This window comes from Pelodiscus sinensis, chromosome 2, assembly GCF_049634645.1.
Source record: "Pelodiscus sinensis isolate JC-2024 chromosome 2, ASM4963464v1, whole genome shotgun sequence".
NCBI classification, from domain to species: domain Eukaryota; kingdom Metazoa; phylum Chordata; order Testudines; family Trionychidae; genus Pelodiscus; species Pelodiscus sinensis.
The window spans coordinates 115127908-115149592 of NC_134712.1; the positions used below are offsets into that span (position 1 = coordinate 115127908).

The 21685-nt window shown below is 44.7% G+C and overlaps 1 protein-coding gene across 2 annotated transcripts in view; it reads left to right on the forward strand.

The window, feature by feature from the left end:
• Positions 1 to 6745: 6745 nt before the first annotated feature.
• The window catches only part of SLC22A23 (solute carrier family 22 member 23), a 178536-nt gene continuing 163596 nt past the window's right edge, over positions 6746 to 21685 (forward strand). The window contains exon 1 of one of the 2 annotated variants that reach the window (XM_075921326.1): positions 6746 to 8019. In XM_075921326.1, coding sequence (XP_075777441.1) covers positions 7504 to 8019 — 516 coding nt within the window. In that variant the 5' untranslated portion in view covers positions 6746 to 7503. The remainder of the gene's footprint in view (positions 8020 to 21685) is intronic. The other variant, XM_075921327.1, reaches the window with a different exon arrangement.

The following is a 21685-nucleotide window of genomic DNA, read 5'->3' on the forward strand; positions in this document are numbered from 1 at the left end:
AAGCCAGAATCCTCTGCAAAATGCCCTTGACCTGTGTTTGGGATGTGTCATGGAGTTGCAGCTGGGAAGTTGCCTCCCCCCAGGCTATTTACTTTGTGGCTGATTCCACATGGTAATGGCTGGAGAAGATTTTGGCATCAGAGCTTCCTTTGCAAGACTGGAAGAGCTTTATGACAGCAGATCCTGTGAACTCACCACTCCCTCATCCCCAGCCTCCTCATTCCACAGTACTGAGGGTGCTCCTACAGAGCTGTTGGTGCTCACTGCCTATGCCCCCCCCCCAACTCCTGTCGTGCACTCTTGTTATGTAGAGTTGTATCGGGGCTTCCTGCATGAGCAGTTATTGGGGAACAAGATTTGCCCCTTACTGATATTTTTAAATAAGTTTAGTGCTACTGAAATGGATAGTTCTGGTTTCTAGCACCAGGTACAATTGCTTCATTATCGTTTTACTGGTTGCAACTTTTGGCTGGATTAAGCCACTTTCCCTTTATAGCTACAGAGCAGTATGAATAACAAAGGCTTCCACTATATTGGGAAATTCTCTCCTTGGCATGTCTCCTATTGGAAGATGTAACAAAAACCTGGAGAAAGCGCAGGAAAATATTTCATGAGCAAAAAGTTCTTGATTAAAGGCTCTATTTTTATTAAATATGCCAGTTTGGTCCTGTGAGATTGGAATATGGTAATTAATACATTTGAGGCAATTAGGCTTTAAGTCACAGTCCTTCCATTTGTTTGGTTACTTTCTGTAGCATGTATACACACTAGCCCAGTTAGACTGCACAAAGGGTGTAATTTATCTGCCTATATTCTGAATAAGTGAGTTCCCTCAGGGCACCTCTGACTATTTTACTCTCATAACCCTCAAGGGACAAACTAGGTGTAGTTTGTGTTTTCCTTCCTCTAGAAATCAAGTTACAGAGTAAAACTGATTGTAACCTTCAAAATCTAGCAGCCAGCAGTTCCTAATGCAAGTAACAGGACACCTTTCTAGCCCTGAACTGGTAATTCATATTCTATAGCATTTTCACAGTTCCTCAATTAGAAGACAGTCACCAGGCTGCAGTTTCACAGTCATTTTACTGAAAAAAATATTTGTATTTTTGTTACTACTAGAAGATTGGAGATAGTCCCCATTTGAAAGGCCCCCTCAAACCATGAGAAAATCTGAAAGCATGAAGTTTCTGAAGAGAGAGACCAGCTCAAACTCTGTGCCATTTAATTGGAAACATCTGAGGATTTTTTTTAAAAGCACTGAATTGACTTTCTTCCAGCTTGGTTTGATTTATACATTTCATTAAGACTCACAAACCTAACCAGGTCTAAAGACTGTATGTCCTGTTCAGTGACTTACTGTGTTGTTGTTTGAGAAATCCATTTTTCCATTGTGCCGTTTGACAAGTAATTTATAATTACACACAAAAAATGACATTAGAAGAACATTATTACGGTTTCAAAGCAAAACACACAAAAGCAGGAAACTCCTAAATTAATGATGACCTGCTTCATTTGTTGCACGAGCTGGAAGATATGTACTATTTGTAGTCCTGGGGCAGGCTGCTTTAGGCATTCCGATAACTGTAGGACCTCTCCTTCTGGTAAAGGGGTGGAACCCTTGAGCTCAGACTACAATTGATTCTGGGCCTATTTGAAATCATGGGATGGTGGGCGGGCAAAGCCCGCCCACCTTCTAAAAGCCCCTCCCCAACCTTATGGGAGGGACACTGAACCCATGTCCAACTGATTGCTTGGGACAAATAATGACTAAAGGATCAAGAAGTGCAGGCTAGAGGTTCAAAATAAGGGAGCCGGATGGGGACACCGAGCAGAGAACCCCGGACAGCGCCCACTGCTCCTCAAAGCTGTCCATGGAGCCAGTGGACGCCGCCCAGAGGAACTCTGCCCGGATTCGTGACACGAGGGAAGAGCGGAAATAGGCCCCACAGTCGCAGAGAACCCCCTCGTCTAACCTCCTCCTCCTGCTATTATAGATGGCAGCTTTCGCTAAGGCCAGGAGGAGGTTGACGAGGAGGTCTCGCGACTTTGTGGGGCCACGGATAGGGTGTGCGTAAATAAAAAGGTGAGGGGAAAAGTGCAGCCAGAACCTCAATAAGAGGTTCTGGAAGAGCCGGAATAGGGGCTGCAACCTGGCGCATTCGAGGTAGGCGTGTGCCAGGTTCTCCCTCACGCAGCAAAAGGGGCAGGTGTCTGGGATTGGGGTGAACCGCGCCAAGTACACGCCCGTGAAGGAACCGCCAACTGATGTCCCCGACGGGCCGCGGAATTAAGGTGGAATAAACGCTGGCCCATCGGGGTTCCCCACCCTCTATAGGTCTGAGATAGTCCCGCCACTTTGTCTCGGGGCGGGACACGAGGGTGGGGAAATGCAAAGCGTGGAGCACGAGCGTGTACAGCTGTTCCCTGGGCGCGGTCCTGAAACAGACCGGCTGCAGATTTTGCAGCCGGCTGGGGGTCCAAGGGTGGGAAGGCCGGGGGGGCCCGCGGGACAGGGGCCCAATAAAGAGGGACGGAGGCTTTGCAGGAGGGGAGGGGCGGGACGTTCCCTCTCGCAGGGCTCTCTGTAGGAGATCGCGAGCGGGCTGCGACAAAGCCGCCTTCACCTCCTGGAGTAGGCGCAGGGGGATTCCTGGAGTAGGCGCAGGGTGTGGAGAGCCCCATGCGTTGAGCGAGTGCTCGGGGATCCACCCAGTCCCCCCTGTCGTAGTCCAGGAGGTCCCCGACCATGGTGGTTTCTGCCAGGATCAGCCTCACAATTGATTCTGGGAGCAGCAAATGACAAAACAGGCACCCGAGTGAGATCAGAGATAAAGAATGAGAGATCCAGAGGTGAAAAAGGAGCAGAGAACCCCAGACAACACCAACTGCTCCTCAAAGGGGGGCAGAGAAGTCCAGAAGAGCAGACAGATTTGCTGGGCCCCTGGGTAAGGATGGGGACAGCTCCATGCTCCTGGAAGGGAAGGGCTGGCACCTGGTGTGGAAGAGATGAGGCTGGGGCAGCCAGCTCTCAGCACTGCCCAGAGTGTGCCCTGCTGTGGCCCTTCCCCTGCCAGCCCTTTGAGTCACCCAGAGTGTCCTGTGCAGCATTCCAGTGGCAATTGAAAGGACCTGGGGCTCTGTCCACTGCTGCCATCACTGCAGTAGCAGCGGTGGGAAGCCCCGCTCCCTTTTGAATTGCTGGGCACTGGTGCAGTTGCCCCCTTTCTCTGCCCCTCTTGGAGACCTGAAGAATTTAGTGGACAAAGATAAGAGGAACTCCACTGAGACACATGATTGGACAATGGAACAAAAATAGGCCACATAGTGATGCAGCACCTCCCATTGAATTTCCCCCTCCTGGTGTGAAGGATGGCCATCTTGACCAGTGTCAGGAGGCGGTTCTGTGGCATTGTGGGGCCACGACTGGGCTATGCATAAATCAGGAGATGTGAGGGAAAATGCAGCCAGAACCTCTGTAAGAGTTTCAGGAGAAGCTGGAAAAGGGGCTGCAACCTGATGCATGCAATGTAGGTTTTCCCTCTCACTGCAAAAGGGGCATGTGTTGGGGAAGTCCTTGAACTACATTAGGTTCTTGCCCAGGCTCACAACTCAGGTTGCCAGGTGTCCGGTTTTGAACCGGACAGTCCAGTATTTGAACTTGCTGTTCAGGAAACAAATTGAGACAATATAAATGTCTGGTATTTTCTAAATAAGATGTAATATAGATTGTGATGTAATGTCAAGTGTGTCCAGTATTGCTGTTGAAATTATCAGGCAACGCTACTCACAATACCCAGGATGAATCACCAACTAGCCTCCCCAGTGGTGAATGGCATGATAGAGGAGTCAAGAATGGCCTGCTGAGGTTCCTCATGCTCTGCTGCTTGGGAGATGGGTAACGAATGAGGCAGGGAATTGCAGGTAGGGTTGCCAGGTGTCTGGTATTGAACCGAACAGTCCGTTCTTTTCGCCTCCTGTCCGGCAAAAAAAATTCAGAGACTATTGAATACCTAAAATGTCCGGTACTTTCTGATTTTTTTTCCGGGCCAGGAGGTGAAAATCCCGGGCTGTCCGGCTCAATACGGAGGCAACCTGGCAACCCTAGTGCTTACCGGGCAGTTGTCTGGCCTGGCGCAAGGAGGCAAGATGGCGGGCAGCCGCCAGCAGCTTATTAGGGTCAAAAAGTCTCACCACATGGTGGGGGTTTTTTCTTAAACTTTTTCCTGGCGTGTTTTTTTTTCTTGTTCGGTATTTTTTCTGAAACCATCTAGCAACCGTAATTGCAGGAAGAAAAAGAGTGGTCTCAGGGTCAAGGATGCCTAGGAGAAGTGGATTCTATCTGTATTTCTGCCACAGAAGTCTAGACTCTGAAAGGTATTGAGGCAACTATTTCTCATTGATATCACTGGCCAGTAAATGTACTAGCAATAGTCCCAATCTTTCACTTTTACAAGTGAAGTAACTTTATATACTGAACTCAGGCTCATGCATCATTTTTAGCAGAATCACTATTTTTATTATTTCCATGAATTTGAAATTTCTGCAGTTCTCAAAGGCATCTTGGGGATAAATATCTCTTGCATTAAATAATAATTTTTAATTCATCATGGCAGACCCTTGCATCAGAGCAAGGGTGAAACTGACTGTAAACAAAAAATTCATTAACCTTTCTCGTAGCCTAGAGAAATGCAAAAGAAAATAAATCAGCATTTATTGCGAAAAGCAAATTATATTTATAGATATTTTAGCTATTAGATTCTATTGATAAATGTTGGTGAATGTCAGTTTCAGCATACACTCCCAAACATAAAAATATATTTCCATTGACAATGGAAATTTACAGATGGGCAAAGAAGGAAAAAGGTTGCTTGAGAATTTGTTAGATTTAAGGATACTTACTTAACATATATAGATTGTGATGCTGGCAATTTGTGTTTAATGGTTGTACAGTTTTAACATTTTGAATATCAACATCTACTATCATGGAACAATTACCTGACCTCCTCCATTGTCTGATTCTCTTATTTTTGTGAAAAATAAATCACATAGTTCTGCATAACTGTGAACATTTGTATACACAATACAAAAATACTTAATAAACATTAATAATTCCATTTAAATAATTACAATGAGGCATGGCAGAGTTCAGTTTTTATCATCTTATGTTAACATGGAGAATTATTATTTTGTAATTTTTCGCCAGACCCTCTCTTTGAAATTGCGCACATACATTTTCTAAGTACCAAGTATTTTCTGTCTGTCTAGGTTTCAGAGACAGGAAGTTGTGGTTCAGCCTCTGATCTTCCCTTTGACCCCTGTGGTCCTCCCCATCAGTTATTCCTGGTTATCTAATCTCCCTTCTTCACTCACAGGGTGGTTTTGTAATTTGGCTTCTCATAGGCTGCGTCTAGACTGGCATTATTTTGCAGAAATACTTTGAACGGAAAAGTTTTTCCGTTAAAAGTATTTCCGCAAAAGCGCATCTAGATTGGCACAGATGCTTTTGCGCAAAAAGTGCTTTTGCGCAAAAAGTGCTTTTGCGCAAAAGCATCCATGGCCAGTCTAGACGCGATTTTGCACGAGAAAGCCCCGATCGCCATTTTAGCCATCGGGGCTTTTTTGTGCAAAACAGTATTCTTGCGCAAGAGGGCTTTTTCCCAAGCGGGAATGTGAAAGTATTTGCGCAAGAAGCACTGATTTTGTACATTACAAAGTCAGTGCTCTTGCGCAAATTCAAGCGGCCAGTGTAGACAGCTGGCAAGTTTCTGCGCAAAAGCGGCTGCTTTTGTGCAAAATCTTACCAGTCTAGACGTACCCATAGTTTTTCTGAACCAGGAGGCTGCTGGACTCTTATGTTACTGAATAGACATAAGAGAGTAAATTAACCTAGAAATAACCCACACTACTCTAGATCAAGATTGTGTAACAGCTACTGCCCCTCTTTTAATTAGAAAGGAACAAAGAATAACCTTGTTAACTGTTTTTCATGGTCAAGCCCATCTTGCTCTTATCACTAATAAATGAGTTAATTGTGAAGGGCTTTGCATATTTTGCTGAAAAGTGTTGTGGTGTAAATATGTTCACAGAACTCATTTACAAGGACATATGCCAAATGTAACAACTGTTATCCAACACCTTTGCAGTGCATTTCCATCCTACCCCAGAGCTGGCTGCATTCCAGTGGTGGGTGAAAGAAGTTATAATTTATAAAGGGTGCTGGTGATCTTCCCGGATGATATACATGATGTAAACTACAGCACTACCTTTGCTGCAGTAGTGTGACTAGCCTGACAGGTTGAATGGAGTGTTATTAGACTGCATTCATTTTAACTCTACCCTTTTGTAGCCTTACAATAACAAACGTCATATTCAATTCATAGGGGATAAAGGCATCTCTTTTATCAAATCGCAGCAAACAAACCACTGGCTTATGTACATTTAATTTGCTTTAAGAGATCAGCCTGATATCTTAATCCTAGGCAAACCGAATACTCTCTCGGGTCCGCTCAAGTGAAAGGTCTGGAGAAGGCAGTCTAGCACGAAGACCCACTCCGATTTCTTTAAGCTGGGGATAACTGGAGAGGAACCAAAGCGGTCGGGGGGAGAGTCATCGATCTTTCGGTCGCTGAACCTCAATCCCCAGCTCCCTCCCCCCCACCCTGCAGCCTCCCCAGCCACCCTGCTGCTGCTGCTGTTGGCTGACACCATATCCACCGCCTCCTGCCTGAGCCAAACCCTGCTGCAGTTTAGCGCAGGCTCTTAAACCCTCCACTTTCCTAGCGGCCGCGGGAGACTGGCCCCCTTGGCCGGAGCCGCTGCAGGAGGCGGACGAGCTCACGGGATCAGGCCGGGTGCCCAGGGAGCGCGCAGGCTCTCCCCGCCCCCTCTGCCGAGCAGGGCTTGAGCTCGCTCGGCTGCCGGCGGCGCCCGGGGTGGGGGAAGGGCTGGGTCCGCCGGCTCCCTGCAGGGGGCGCCCGGCTGCTGCTGAGAGCGCGGCGGCGAGCGCAGGTGCTGCCGCTGTTACCTGGGCCGGGGCGGGTTTGCAGGTCGGGGCTGCTGAGCCGGGCGCGCTGCCCGCCCCCTTCCTTGGGTACGTGCGGCGGGAGCTGCAGGCGCGGGAGAGGCGCCGCCAGGCACAGGAGCGAGCTGTTCCCGGGGCTTCTCCCGCAGGCCGGCGGGCCCGGGGCTGGGCGAGTCGCCCCCGTGGCGCGGAGCCAGATGCGCGGGGCGAGGGGCGGGCAGGAGCCAGCCAGGCGGTGCCGGGAGCTCTGCCCGGCCGAGCCGCTGCCCCGGTGCTGCCCGCGGGACCTGTAGCGGCTGCGGGGGCAGGGGAGGCGCAGCGGGGGCGGCTTTTCGCAGCGCGCCGCGGCTGCGGGGGGGGTGTGGGCCGCGCGCGGCTTGGCGCAGGGGGTCCGGGAGCGCCCTGCCCCGCGGGGCCGCGCTAGCTGTGGGGCGCCTCCCCCGCGCCGTGCCGCCCCCCGCCGCTCTATGTGAGGCTCCCGCATGGCGATAGACCGGCGACGCGACGCGGCTGGCGGAGGCCGGCAGCTGCCGGAGGAGAACGGGTCCCTGCCGGCCGGGGAGGCGGGCTCGGCGGCGGCGGCTCCCCCACCGGCCGCGGAGATCCAGCCCTTGCCGCCGCCGGCAGCCGCCGGCTCCTGCAGCCCCCTGCTGCTGGACTACGATGGCTCGGTGCTGCCTTTCCTCGGGGGGCTGGGCGGCGGGTACCAGCGGACCCTGGTGCTGCTCACTTGGATCCCGGCCCTTTTCATCGGCTTCAGCCAGTTCTCGGACTCCTTCCTGCTGGACCAGCCGGACTTCTGGTGCCGGGAGGCGGACGGGCAGGGGAACGGGACTAGCCCCTTGACCCGGGGCTTCGCTAACCACAGCCACAGCGGCGGGATGCTGGGGCCCCCGGCGCTGCCCACCCCGCCGCCGGGGGACAACGTCAGCCAGTGCCACTGCCACGAGTGGCAGTACCGGATCAGAGCCGGGCTCGCCCACAACGTCGTGAGCAAGGTAAGGGGAGGGGGTGTCTGCCCCCGGGCACCGCCTGCTCCCTTCTCCCCTCTGCATTTCTGGTGGCTACTTCCTGGGGCCTCTGGCTTATTTGCAGTCGTTGATGTTGTGCCCCGGCTGAGCAGCCCCGCAGCTCTCGGCTTGGCAATTCATAGACCCGGCACCTCCGGGCTTGTTGCTTCAGCTCTCAAAGTAAGAAATATGGTTTGAGACTGGGCCACCCCCTTCCATTGCTCATCTGCCCCTTTCCAAGCCGGGCCCTGGGCAGTGAGGGTGCTGAGTGCTATGAGCTGTAAAACCCTGTATATGATGGCAGCCACTTCAAGCCACCCGGTGCCTGGCCACCCCTAGTTCCAGCACTTGCTCTTCCACCCTCAGTACTGTAAGCCCACCTCACCAACTGCGTAGGTTGAGCTGAGGGGCTGCACAAGCTGGGGGATAAAATATGCAAAGTGGGTTTGACCAAGGAATCCTTTCCTCCGGAGGAGGACGGTCGCCTCCCTTAAACTTATGCTCAGATATTCAAGAGGGAAAGGCCAGGTAGCAAGTAGCCTGTGTGTGGGTCACATGCTTCTGAACCCTTATCTACTTCCTGATTGCCAGATTCTTTGTTTGTTTTTCTAATTCATCATATAATGGGACTGGCACGAAGGAGGTGTATTACTGGCAGGTATTGGTTGAAAGTTACACCCAGCTGTGTCATTGAACCTGAATCCTTAACTCATAACCTCCCTTGTTCAAGTAATTCCGGGCCCCTCCTATACTCAGTGGGCAGTATTGCTAATTTTGATGACCGTTTTGAATATGCATACACTGGACACAGTTCATGGAAAAATAGGTTGGCGCCATTAGATCTGTCATGAAGCATTTGAACCCACACATCCAGAAGCAAAAGCAATCAATAACCCATTAGCTACCAACCCTTGAATAAATCCCATGCTTCCTGTCCTGATGTACTCTTTGAATTAATGTCTTGAAAACCTGAACCCTTTTTCCTTTCTTCCTCATCCCTGCCTACTTCAATACATATTTTTATCTCAGGTTTGTATTTGAATACATTTTAAGTTACAAAGTCACAAGGGTCAAGAAATAGGACACAGGGTCTACACGCTGCTGATTTACTATACTAATCTACACAGTTTTCACCGCTAGCACTAATCTCTCAAGCATTATGCGTCCAGTGGGCTAATGAAAAGACATAAAATCTTTCCAGAATTAGTTTGTGGTTGTCACCAAACAGTAGAAAGAAAATTCTCGATTTAGTACTGAGTGGAGCACAGGAGCTGGTCCAGGAGGTAACTATTACAGGACCGCTTAGGAATAGTGAGCATAATATAAATAACATTTAACATTCCTGTGGTGGGAAGAACACCTCAGCAATCCAACACTCTGTCATTTAATTTAAAAAGGGGAATTATGCAAAAATGAGGAGGTTAGTTAAACAGAAATTAAAAGGTACAGTGACTAGAGTAAAATCCCTGCAAGCTGCATGGAAACTTTTCAAAGACACCATAATAGATGCCCAACTTAAATGAATACCCCAAATTAAAAAACAAAGTAAGAGATCTAAAAAAGAGCCACCGTGGCTTGGCTAAACCATGTAAAAGAAGCAATGAGAGATACAAAGGCATATTTTAAAAAGTGGAAGTCCAGTCCCAGTGAGGTTAATAGAAAGGAACATAAACACCGTCAAATCAAGTGTAAAAATGTAATAAGAAAAGCCAAAAAAGATTTTGAGGAACAGCTAGCCAAAAACTCAAAAAGTAATAGCAAAATGTTTAAGTACATTAGAAGCAGGAAGCTTGCTAAAAAAACAGTGGGGCCCCTGAACGATCGAGATACAAAAGGAGCAATCAAGGGACGATAAAGCCATTGCGGAGAGACTAAATGATTTCTTTGCTTCAGTCTTCACGGCTGAGGATGTTAGGGAGATTCCCAAACATGCACTGTCCTTTGTGGATGATGAATCTGAGGAACTGTCCCGGATTGAAGTGTCATTAGAGGAGGTTTTGGAACAAATTGAAAAACGTAACAGTAACAAATCACCGGGACCGGATGGCATTCACCCAAGGGTTCTGAAAGAATTCAAACATGACATTGCAGAACTATTAACTGTGGCTTGTAACCTATCCTTTAAATCAGCTTCTGTACCCGAGGACTGGAAGACTGCTAACATAACGCCAATATTTAAAAAGGGGTCTACAGGCGATCCTAGCAATTACGACCAGTAAGTCTAACATCAGTACTGGGAAAACTCGTTGAAACAACAGTAAAGAATAAAATTGTCAGACACATAGAAGAACATAATTTGTTGGGCAAAAGTCAACATGGTTTCTGTGAAGGGAAATTATGTCTTACTAATCTATTAGAGTTCTTTGAAGGGGTTAACAAACATGCAGATAAGGGGGATCCAGTAGATACAGTATACTTAGATTTCCTGAAAGCCTTTGACAAGGTCTCTCACCAAAGGCTCTTATGTAAATTAAGTTGTCATGAGATAAGACGGAAGATTGTTTCATGGATTGAGAACTGGTTAAAAGACAGGAAACAAAGGGTAGGAATAAATGGTAAATCTTCAGAATGGGGAGGTGTAACTAGTGGTGTTCCCCAAGAGTCAGTCCTAGGACCAATCCTATTCAACTTATTCATAAATGATCTAGAGAAAGGGGTAAGCAGTGAGGTGGCAAAGTTCACGGACGATACTAACCTGTTCAAAGTAATCAAGACCAAAGCAGACTGTGAAGAACTTCAAAAAGATCTCACCAAACTGAGTGGTTGGGCAACAAAATGGCAAATGAAATTTCATGTGGATAAGTGTAAAGTAATGCACATTGGAAAAAATAACCCTAACTATACATACAATATGACGGGCTAATTTAGCTACAACTAATCAGGAAAGACATCTTGGGGTTACTGTAGTTCCCTGAAAACGTCCACGCAGTGTGCAGCGGCTGTCAGAAAAGCAATTAGGATGCTAGGAATTATTTACAAAGGGATAGAAAATAGGATGAGGAATATCTTACTGCCCCTATATAAAACTATAGTACGCCCACATCTGAAATACTGTGTACAGATGTGGTCTCCTCACCTCAAAAAAGATATTTTGGCATTAGAAAAGGTTCAGAAAAGAGCAACTAAAATGATTAGGGGTTTGGAACGGGTCCCATATGAGGAGCGGATAAAGAGACTGGGACTTTGCAGTTTAGAAAAGAGGAGACTGAGGAGGGATATGATAGAGGTACATAAAATCATGAGTGGTGTGGAGAGGGTGAATAAAGAAAAGTTATTTATTTGTTCCCATAATACAAGAACTGGAGGACACCAAATGAAATTAATGGGTAGCAGGTTTAAAACTAATAAAAGAATGTTCTTTTTCACACAGCGCACAGTCAATCCGTGGAACTCCTTGCCAGAGGAGGCTGTGAAGGCTAGGACTATAACAGTTTAAAGAAGAGCTAGATAAACTCATAGGCTACGTCAACACTGGCATGATTTTCCGGAAATGCTTTTAACGGAAAAGTTTTCCATTAAAAGCATTTTCGGAAAAGCGCGTCTAAATTGGCAGGATGGTTTTCTGCAAAAGCACTTTTTGCGGAAAAGCGTCCATGGCTAATCTAGACGTGCTTTTCCGCAGAAAAGCCCCAATCGCCATTTTCGCGATCGGGGCTTTTTTGTGGAAAACAAATCTCTGCTGTCTACACTGGCCCTTTTGCGCAAAAGTTTTTCGGAAAAAGACTTTTGCCTGAACGGGAGCAGCATAGTATTTCCGCAAAAGCACTGACAATCTTACATGAGATCGTCAATGCTTTTGCGGAAATTCAAGCGGCCAGTGTAGACAGCTGGCAAGTTTTTCCGGAAAAGCGGTCAGTCTAGACACAGCCATGGAGGTTAGGTCCATAAAAGGTTATTAGCCAGGGGATAAGGAATGGTGCCCTTGGTCTCTGTTTGTCAAAGGCTGGAGGTGAATGGCTGGAGACAATTTGCTTGATCATTGTCTTCGGTCCACCCTCTCTGGGAAACCTGGCAGTGGCCATTGTCAGCAGACCGGATACTGGGCTAGATGGACCTTTGGTCTGACCCACTATGGCTGTTCTTATGTTCTTACAACACTTTTAAACAGAGAATCTCAAGTTATGACTGCCTCTGTACCAATGCAGCATACTAAGTAGATCAGTTTTAGATTACACAACAAGCTACTTTTCTGCAAAAGTTGTTGAGGGTGGCAATGAGTAATGTAGATTTGAAAGTCACACAACTGGTATGCACTGTGATAAATTTATTTCTAGCTATGTATTTAATGAAGGAATAAAAGAAGACTTGCATTTTAGGTATAGAAATCATCCTAGTCAAAAGGAAAATTGCATACTTCTTGCTCTGTATTACATAGTCATCCTGTAAAATATAAATATGACTTATAGTTAAAACTACAATGAATTCTGATGTGGAAGTATTTCCATATATTCTAATTAGCAAATGTACAGGATCACTTTGCCTTTTCACGTGATATATTTTTAATATATTAGTGGTGCAAAACTCTTTTGTGCCATCTCTGTACAATTCTCATTGATACTAGTAAACAACTGTAGCTTATGAGATATAAAACAAAAATGTTACATCATGATAGCAGTTCCCTTAATCTCAAACCCCCAAAGCTGAGCAAAAAATAGTTCTCACATGGGAACTCTGTTTGGATTAACTGTGCTGCATTACTTTCCTCAACTAGACATGCACTCATCAAGCATGGTTGCTCTTGCTCATGTCAGTTATTGGAAATCATTTAAGTTTTTCAGCATGTATCTCAAAGTGATATATGAAAAAAGCAACCAGATACAGGACAAGCAAATAAACCCCAGAAAAATTCACAAGCATAATGGTTCAAAAATGTCTTCCCTCACACACACTGTCTAGTGTGATGTGATATAAAACTGCAGATCTGAGGTTGTGTTTGGGCCAGATTTGCTTCTGCTCTGACCGAGGACTGAGCTATGTATATGTTTTATGGGGCAATGTTTTTTAGTCTGTGGTTTGTGAACCCACAGAGGTCCGCTTTGGAGTTGGTGGCTCTGGTTCCCAAAAGGGTTCACACTTCCATTTGCAATTTTTAGGGGTCCACAAATAAAAAAGGTTGCAAACCACTGCTCTGGAGCAGTGGTTTGCATTCAGGGAAGTATGAAACCTTTGGGGGTACACAGGTATTCTAGGGGGCACCTAAGCTCATTTAGATATTTGCTTAATTTTACAACAGACTTTGTAAAAAGTACCTAGCAAAGTCAGTACATACGAAAATTTTAATGCAGATAACTTGTTTATACTGCTCTAAGTATTATACACTGAAATGCAAGTACAATAGTTATATTCCAATTAATTTATTTCATAATTGTATGGTAAAAATGAGAAAATAAGCAAATTTCAGTAATGTGTGCTGTAATACTTTTGGGGTTTGTTTTTATGTCTGATTATATAACCAGTTTAACTCAGGTTAAACTTGAGCAGTATGCAGAACCAATCAAACACCTGAAAGGGATACAGTGGTCTAGAAAGGTTGAGAGCCAATGTTCTAGACAAAACTCTTCTACCTAAAGCAGAGCTATAGCAATCTTGAAATACATTTTGTATGGGGGAGAGGAGGGGAGAGGAGAGGAGAGAGAGACTGACCGACCATATTGAAATTCTGAGAATCTTTTGAAACTTATTGTGAAGTTGATAATAGAGCGATAGAGCGGAGAGCATTATTCCTTTATCACTGTGGGCTATCACAACATTTAAAAAAATGTGTTCTTTGGAACAATTTAGCACGTAGGGCAAATTGATTTTAATGGATAAACAAACAGCTGTGGTCCTTGCTCTCTTGTTTAATAAAAAAAAACTTTTAATAGACTTCAGAGGGTGTTTTTAAAGTATAATTTGTTTTGTTGGTGTGTGTTTGCTTGGCAAATATTTCCCATTAAGCTGTAATACCATATAATTACAATTCTGGAGTTTTTTAAGAATTGAGATACCTCTTGAGTTTTGGTTTATTACAAAGGAATGGGAAAAACAAAGCATTATTTCATCCTATCTCAATCTTTATCTCAGGTGAATCCATGGGAGTTTTGTCATTGGCTTAACTGGGAGAAGGTTTGGGCCATAACAGCTAATTCCCATATAGGTGTCCCAACTTCCTTTGTTAAATAGGGCTGCGCTGACTTATTCTGAAAGTTGGATGCTGAGATCTCCCTCTTCCCCCCCCACTAAATAAACTTGCTCTTGTTACATAGTGTTCCGATCTATCTAAATAGAGTTTTAGGGAATGTATCTTGGACTAATACACTCTCAGCTGTGTGGCAGCCAGGGGTTATATTGAAACAGCACACATCGAGCCAAAAAAGTGTAAATCAAAAAGATAGTTGGCCAGAAAATCCCCTATTCTGAATCTGTGTTGCTCACAAGTAATACAGGAAGAAAAGTGAGCTTTGGTACATTTACTTATATCTTAGCTGCACAACTACTTGTGGTTTTTGATAAAAAGCGTATTTTGAACTCTTCTTGTTTTGTTCTTTACATATTTTGTATGTGAGTTTAGAATGTCACCTTCATTTGTTCCTCTTTAGCAAACAGTTGTCCATTAATAAAATGGGTCACTTTAATTAATTAGCTAGCAACTCTTTTCCTTTGCATTATCTTTCAATAGATTGTAGCCTCTTGCCTCGTGTTATGCCTGGGACTTGCAGGGTTGAGGTTTGTCACTTTCAGCACAGCTTTTCAGGGTACCCATTTCTGCCTCTTCTTGGGTCTTTGTTGGTTGTTGTGTTGAGTTAGCTAGTTGCTTGATCTGCAGCAGAATGTGTTTTTTGGTGGTTTTCTGGAGCCCTGCATCATTCCTTTTCTTTCTGATATTTTTGAAGAAAGGCAAAGCTGTTCCAGGCATGAACAAAGCACTGAACTCTTGACTGAGTTGCAGGGGGGGAGGGAGAGAGGAAGGGAGGAGCTGCTTTTGAAAGTGCTGTCAGTCATGAGGGGCTGGAAACAGTAATAAAGTACCACACAGTTTATTTAATATTGTTTAAATTATTACAAAGAAGCAGCTAACAACATAATTCAACCACAAGGCTCTCAATGGCCACATTAAATCACAGACCTGGGTTAATGTCCTGATTCAGGGCATAAATCATGGACTTCAACATGGTACTTAAATTTATCTTCTCCTCTAGATTTATTTATATATTAGTACAGTTGTTAAATGCTACTCTGAGAACTTGGACTTGTTTGTTTCTCACACTATTCAATTGTATTGCCTAGATATCAGATGCAAGTGTAAATGAGGGTGCTTACTGTTCATATATGTCCTGCGCTGAATAAGTTCGAGACAAAAAAAATCCATAATGATAATCGTTAGGAAGTTGGGCACCTTCGTATCCTCTGTGATACGGTGTATCCTTTATAGTCACCTAGATGTGGACTGATACTCTTCATCCATACAGTCAATTTATTTATAAATTGGGCAAACTTTCTCCTAGACCCTTGTGTTGTGGAGGATGTACTTACCTGCTGGGGAAGCTGCTTTTGCCAGTCCAGTATTCTGAGCTTCAGTCTGTGAGCTTCCACCTGCCTCATCTCTGCCCTGTCCTCAATTTCCAGTCAATACATGAGTTTTTGGTCTGCTTTATGTTGAACTTCTTTGTTGGTCTTGTGACTTTGGTAGACTCTCTCTTCCTTATTGGTCTTGCAGTGTCTGGGGCTTGTGTTGATCTGTGGCATATGATCCTGCCAGGGCTATGCCAGTGTCAGTCTGTCTGGAATGGGTTAGGAGCCTGAGTACCAATCTCAGAACAAACTGTTATGATTGGCGTACACTCCAAATTGCTTGTGAGGTCTAGAATTAGCTTTCATCCACCAGATATCAAGTGTGAATTCCTTAGGTATTATAACAGCCTCAGCATGGAATCACAGACAGTTCCCTTGGGCAGTCCTCGCCATCTTGTCCAGGCAAGGTTGCCTTTGTGATGGATGGTCCCTTACACCAAAAAGCGCAACAATATTTAAGTTACTCCCAGTCAAAAGGACAGGCCACATACTCATTTCACTTTACTCCCAGAAGAATTCTGCATCTAAAAATTCTCTGACAAAATTTTTTCAAAATTCTGCACATTATTTTAAATTTCTGCAATTTTTGTCAAAATAACACAATATAATCACAACAGTTCCAATAATTTGGTAATTTATTTCAAAATATTTGTCAGCAATTGTGTCTATAACAATACAGACACACACACAACTTCCTCCAGGAATAGAAAGTTGAAGAAACCCCCCCCCCCCCCGGGACAATCCAATTCCTGTTTCTTTGCCTCTGCCCCCACCCTGAGCCCAGCCAGGGGGCCGGACACCCACAATCCCTTCCCCACTTGGAGTCAAGCTGTGGGCCCCCCCAACCTAGATCAGTGTTCCCTTTAAGCTGAGCACTTGAGCATTCACCCAGGAGAGATTTAAACGCCACCCAGCTAATTAGCAGAGCATCCACAGTTGCCCCACGTGTTTCTACTGGTGGTGCACAATGCACTTGTCTTGATGCACATAACAAAATGTATTCCACACACAAATGTAAAAATTAGAGGTGCCACTGGGCCCTGACAGTACATACTGCAGCTTTCAAGAAACAGCTGCTAGGTTCCTGAAGCCTCTAAATGAATGCATAGGCATCCAGGAAGGCTGCACTCGCTGCCCTTGCACCCACAGGTGTATCCCCAGCAGCTCCCATTGGTCATGCTTCCCTGCCAGTGGGCGCTGCGGAGCCAGCACTTGGGCAGGATCATCCTTCGGAGCCTCGGTTGTCCTTGCACTTAGAGACCACAGACACTTGGTTCCCATTTCTGGGAGCCATATGGAACCAGGGCACTTGCCTTAGTGCTCAGTTTTGGGCCCAGGAGGCACTGGGAGGGAGGAATTGATCAGTAAAGCCCGCGGACTCCCAGGTAGCCATTCATGGACCTCAGTTTGAGAAACAGTAAACTAAGGAAAAGAAATGAGTTGTTTACAAGATTATAGCAGGTTATACCCTAGGGATGTTGAAATGTAACTGCTGCAAATTTCAGTAGTTATACATGGGGGTAGGCTGCTCAAGCCTCTTTAAGCCAGCTCCCTGCACATATGGGCTTTACCTGTCCCTCTGTGCAGCTGCCTCTGATACAGAGGTGGTAGCGCGGAGTGGAGTTGGGGCTGTATGGAACCATGCAGCCCGGGCTGGTTGGTTAACCGTGCACATGGTTACACTTCCACATCCCTAATACAAACACACACAAACCATCCTGGGTAATAGAGGCTGTTGTAATATGCAAGCTCTATATGTCCTATAGGACTAACCCAATCTAGAGGTTCTCATGCCTAGGCATAGAAATCTAGCCCTCCTAACCAGCACAGAAATCTATTTTGTTTTTGTTGGGGAGTTTTATTCCCTTCCTCCAGAATTCAAGCTGATGGAATGAGTCCTTGTGCACATCTCCTCTTCACGGGTGTGGGAGAAACAGTCAACCAAGTCTTTGTCTTCTGATGTTCCACAATAATTTCTCTGGTGTCTTTTATGGGGGCCATCTTTCAATGGGCAGGAGATAACACGTCCTGTGGCAAACTCGTATTTGGTAGTGCTTTTCTCCTGGGAGGTAAGGAAGACTTACAGTTTGAGCAAACACTTTTACAATTACAGAGCAAACCCTTAAATATTTACCTTAAACACAGGATATGCCTTTGTAAATGTTCAAATGATGCTTTAGGCCCTTAGCATGAGCTAGCACCTGGTCTGCCAGCTTCACTTTATATATATATATATACACACACACACACACACACACACACACACACACACACACACACACACTTTACAAATGGGGAAACCATGACATGCTTATGGTCACCATTACATTAAGGAAAACTGTAGTGGCAAATAAGCAGTGGCAAATTTTTAAAGTGCTTGTACACAAATGCTAGGAGTCTGACTAATAAGATGGGTGAACTAGAGTACCTCGTATTAAATGAGGAGATTGACATAATAGGCATCACTGAAACCTGGTGGAATGAGGAAAATCTGTGGGACACAATCATATCGGGATATAAAATATATAGAAAGGATAGAGCAGGCCAGGTGGGTGGCGGAGTGGCACTGTATGTGAAAGATAATGTAGAATCAAATGAAATAAAAATATTAAGTGAATCAACATGTTCCATAGAATCGCTATGGATAGTAATTCCATGCTCCAATAATAAGAAATTAGCAGTAGGGATATATTACCGACCACCTGACCAGGACAGTGATACTGACATTGAAATGCTGAGGGAGCTTAGAGAGGCTACCAAAATAGAGAACTCTATAATAATGGGGGGATTTTAATTACCCCCATATTGACTGGATACATGTCACCTCAGGAAGAGAAGCGGAGATAAAATTTCTCAATGGCTTAAATGTCTGCTTCTTGGAGCAGCTGGTACAGAAACCCACAAGGGGAGAGGCAATTCTCGATTTAGTCCTGAGTGGAGTGCAGGATCAGGTCCAGGAAATAACCGTTACAGGACCGCTTGGGAATAGTGACCATAATATAATAACATTCAACATTCCTGTGGTGGGAAGAACACCTCAGCAGTCCAGCACCCTGGCATTTAATTTCAAAAAGGGGAATTACACAAAAATGAGGAGGTTAGTTAAACAGAAATTAAAAGGCACAGTGACTAGAGCCAAATCCCTGAAAGCTGCATGGAAACTTTTTAAAGACACCATAATAGAGGCCCAACTTAAATGTATACCCCAAATTAAAAAACATAGCAAGAGACCTAAAAAAGTGTCACCGTGGCTTAACCGCCATGTAAAAGAAACAGTGAGGGACAAAAAGATATCTTTTAAGAAGTGGAAGTCCAATCCTAGTGAGATAAATAGAAAGGAACATAAACACTGTCAAATCAAGTGTAAAAATGTAATAAGAAAAGCAAAAAAAGATTTTGAGGAAGAGCTAGCCAAAAACTCTCAAAGAAATAACAAAATGTTTTTTAAGTACATTAGAAGCAGGAAGCCTGCTAAAAAACCTGTGGGTCCCCTAGATGATTGAGCTATAAAAGGAGCAATCAAGGACGATAAAGCCATTGCGGAGTAACTCAATGATTTCTTTGCTTCAGTCTTCACGGCTGAGGACGTTGGGGAGATTCCCGAATCTGCACCGTCCTTTGTGGGTGAGGAATCTGAGGAACTGTCCTGGATTGGAGTGTCATTAGAGGAGGTTTTGGAACAAATAGAAAAACTTAATGTTAACAAATCTCCGGGACCGGATGGCATTCATCCAAGGGTTCTAAAAGAACTCAAATGGGAAATTGCTGAGCTGTTATCTGTGGTTTGTAACCTATCCTTTAAATCGGCTTCTGTACCTAATGACTGGAAGGTAGCCAACGTGACACCAATATTTTAAAAGGGATCTAGAGGTGATCCTGGCAATTACAGACCGGTAAGTCTAACTTCAGTACCGGGCAAATAGTCGAAACAATAGTAAAGAATAAAATTGTGAAGCATGTAGAAGAACATAATTTGTTGGACAAAAGTCATCATGGTTTCTGTAAAGGGAAATCCTGTTTTACTAATCTGTTAGAGTTCTTTGAAGGGGTTAACAAACATGCAGATAAGGGGGATCCAGTAGATATAGTATACTTGGCTTTTCAGAAAGCCTTTGACAAGGTCCCTCACCAAAGGCTCTTGTGTAAATTACATGGCCATGGGATAAGAGGGAAGGTCCTTTCTTGGACTGAGAACTGGTTAATAGACAGGAAACAAAGGGTAGGAATAAATGGTAAATTTTCAGATTGGAGAGGGGTAACTAGTGGTGTCCCCTAGTGGTGTCCCCCAAGGGTCAGTCCGGGGACCAATCCTTTTCAACTTATTCATAAATGATCTGGAGAAAGGGGTAAGCAGTGAGGTGGTAAAGTTTGCAGATGATACAAAACTGTTTAGGATAGTCAAGACAGAAGCAGACTGTGAGGGACTCCAAGAAGATCTCACCAAACTGAGTGATTGGGCAACAAAATGGCAAATGAAATTTAATGTGGATAAGTGTAAAGTAATGCACATTGGGAAAAATAACCCCAACTATACGTACAGTATGATGGGGGCTAATTTGGCTACGACAAATCAGGAAAGAGATCTTGGAGTTATCGTGGACAGTTCTCTGAAAACTTCCACGCAGTGTGCAGTGGCGATCAAAAAGGCAAATAGGATGTTAGGTATTATTAAGAAAGGGATAGAAAATAAGACCCAGAATATCTTACTGCCCCTGTATAAAACTATGGTACGCCCACATCTTGAATACTGTGTACAGATGTGGTCTCCTCACCTCACCTCAAAAAAGATATTTTGGCCTTGGAAAGGGTTTAGAAAAGGGCAACTAAAATGATTAGGGGTTTGGAACAGGTCCCATATGAGGAGAGGTTAAAGCGACTGGGACTTTTCAGTTTAGAAAAGAGGAGAATGAAGGGGGATATGATAGAGGTCTATAAAATTATGAGTGGTCTGGAGAGGGTGGATAAAGAAAAGTTATTTATTAGTTCCCTAAATAGAAGAACTAGAGGACACCAAATGAAATTAATGGGTAGTAGGTTTAAAACTAATAAAAGAAAGTTCTTCTTCATGCAGCGTGTAGTCAACCTGTGGAACTCCTTGCCAGAGGAGGCTGTGAAGGCTAGGACTATAACAGAGTTTAAAGAGAAGCTAGATAATTTCATGGAGGTTAGGTCCCTAAAAGGCTATTAGCCAGGGGATAAAATGGTGTCCTTGGCCTCTGTTTGTCAGGGGCTGGAGAGAGATGGCAGGAGACAAATCGCTTGATCATTGTCTTTGGTCCACCCGGTGCTGGCCACTGTCGGCAGACAGGATACTGGGCTAGAAGGACCTTTGGTCTGACCCAGTACGGCCGTTCTTATGTTCTACAGTGAAATGAAATCTTTTTGAGATGGTGACTTTTCCCCCGGTGGTAAGTACATGAAATAAGTTGAAGCTGGAATGTTTGTGAGCATATTGTGGATGTTTAGTTCCATGGACAGTAGCAAATCATGCCAGGGATTTAGATGGTGTATAGCTACTGAGACCATTGTGCCAATAAAAAGAGGGAGGTGTAGAATTTCGGGAGCTGCGAAGGGAGTTTGGAATTTGCTGTCTTGTCTTTAAAACCTGGATCTGTTAACCTGGATGCTCTGCAAAGCCCATCTTTAACCCACAGTTTTGGTGGAAGAATTGAGTGAACCTGAAGGTTTTACTATATGTTGTTAATTTTTAGAAGTATATTTGTTAGAATGCTCCACTGTAATTGATTGCATTATATTGTGTGATGATTTGTATCATGAATGCTAATTTGTGTAATGGGAACCCAGAGCAGAGGGTAGACAACTACTGAGATGTTAATGCATTGAAATAAATAATGGCACAGATCACAGGAGTGCTAGCTTAGACTATTACATTTCTTTTAGAAAACAATAGTAGAATCATAGAATATTAGAACTGGAAGGGACCTCGAGAAGTCATCAAGTCCTGTCCCCTGCCCTCATGGCAGGGCCAAGCACGATCATCCCTGACAGGTGTCCGTCTAACTTGCTTTTATATATTTCCAATGATGAACATTACACAGCTTCGCTAGGCAATTTATTCCAGTATTTAACCACCCTGACAGTT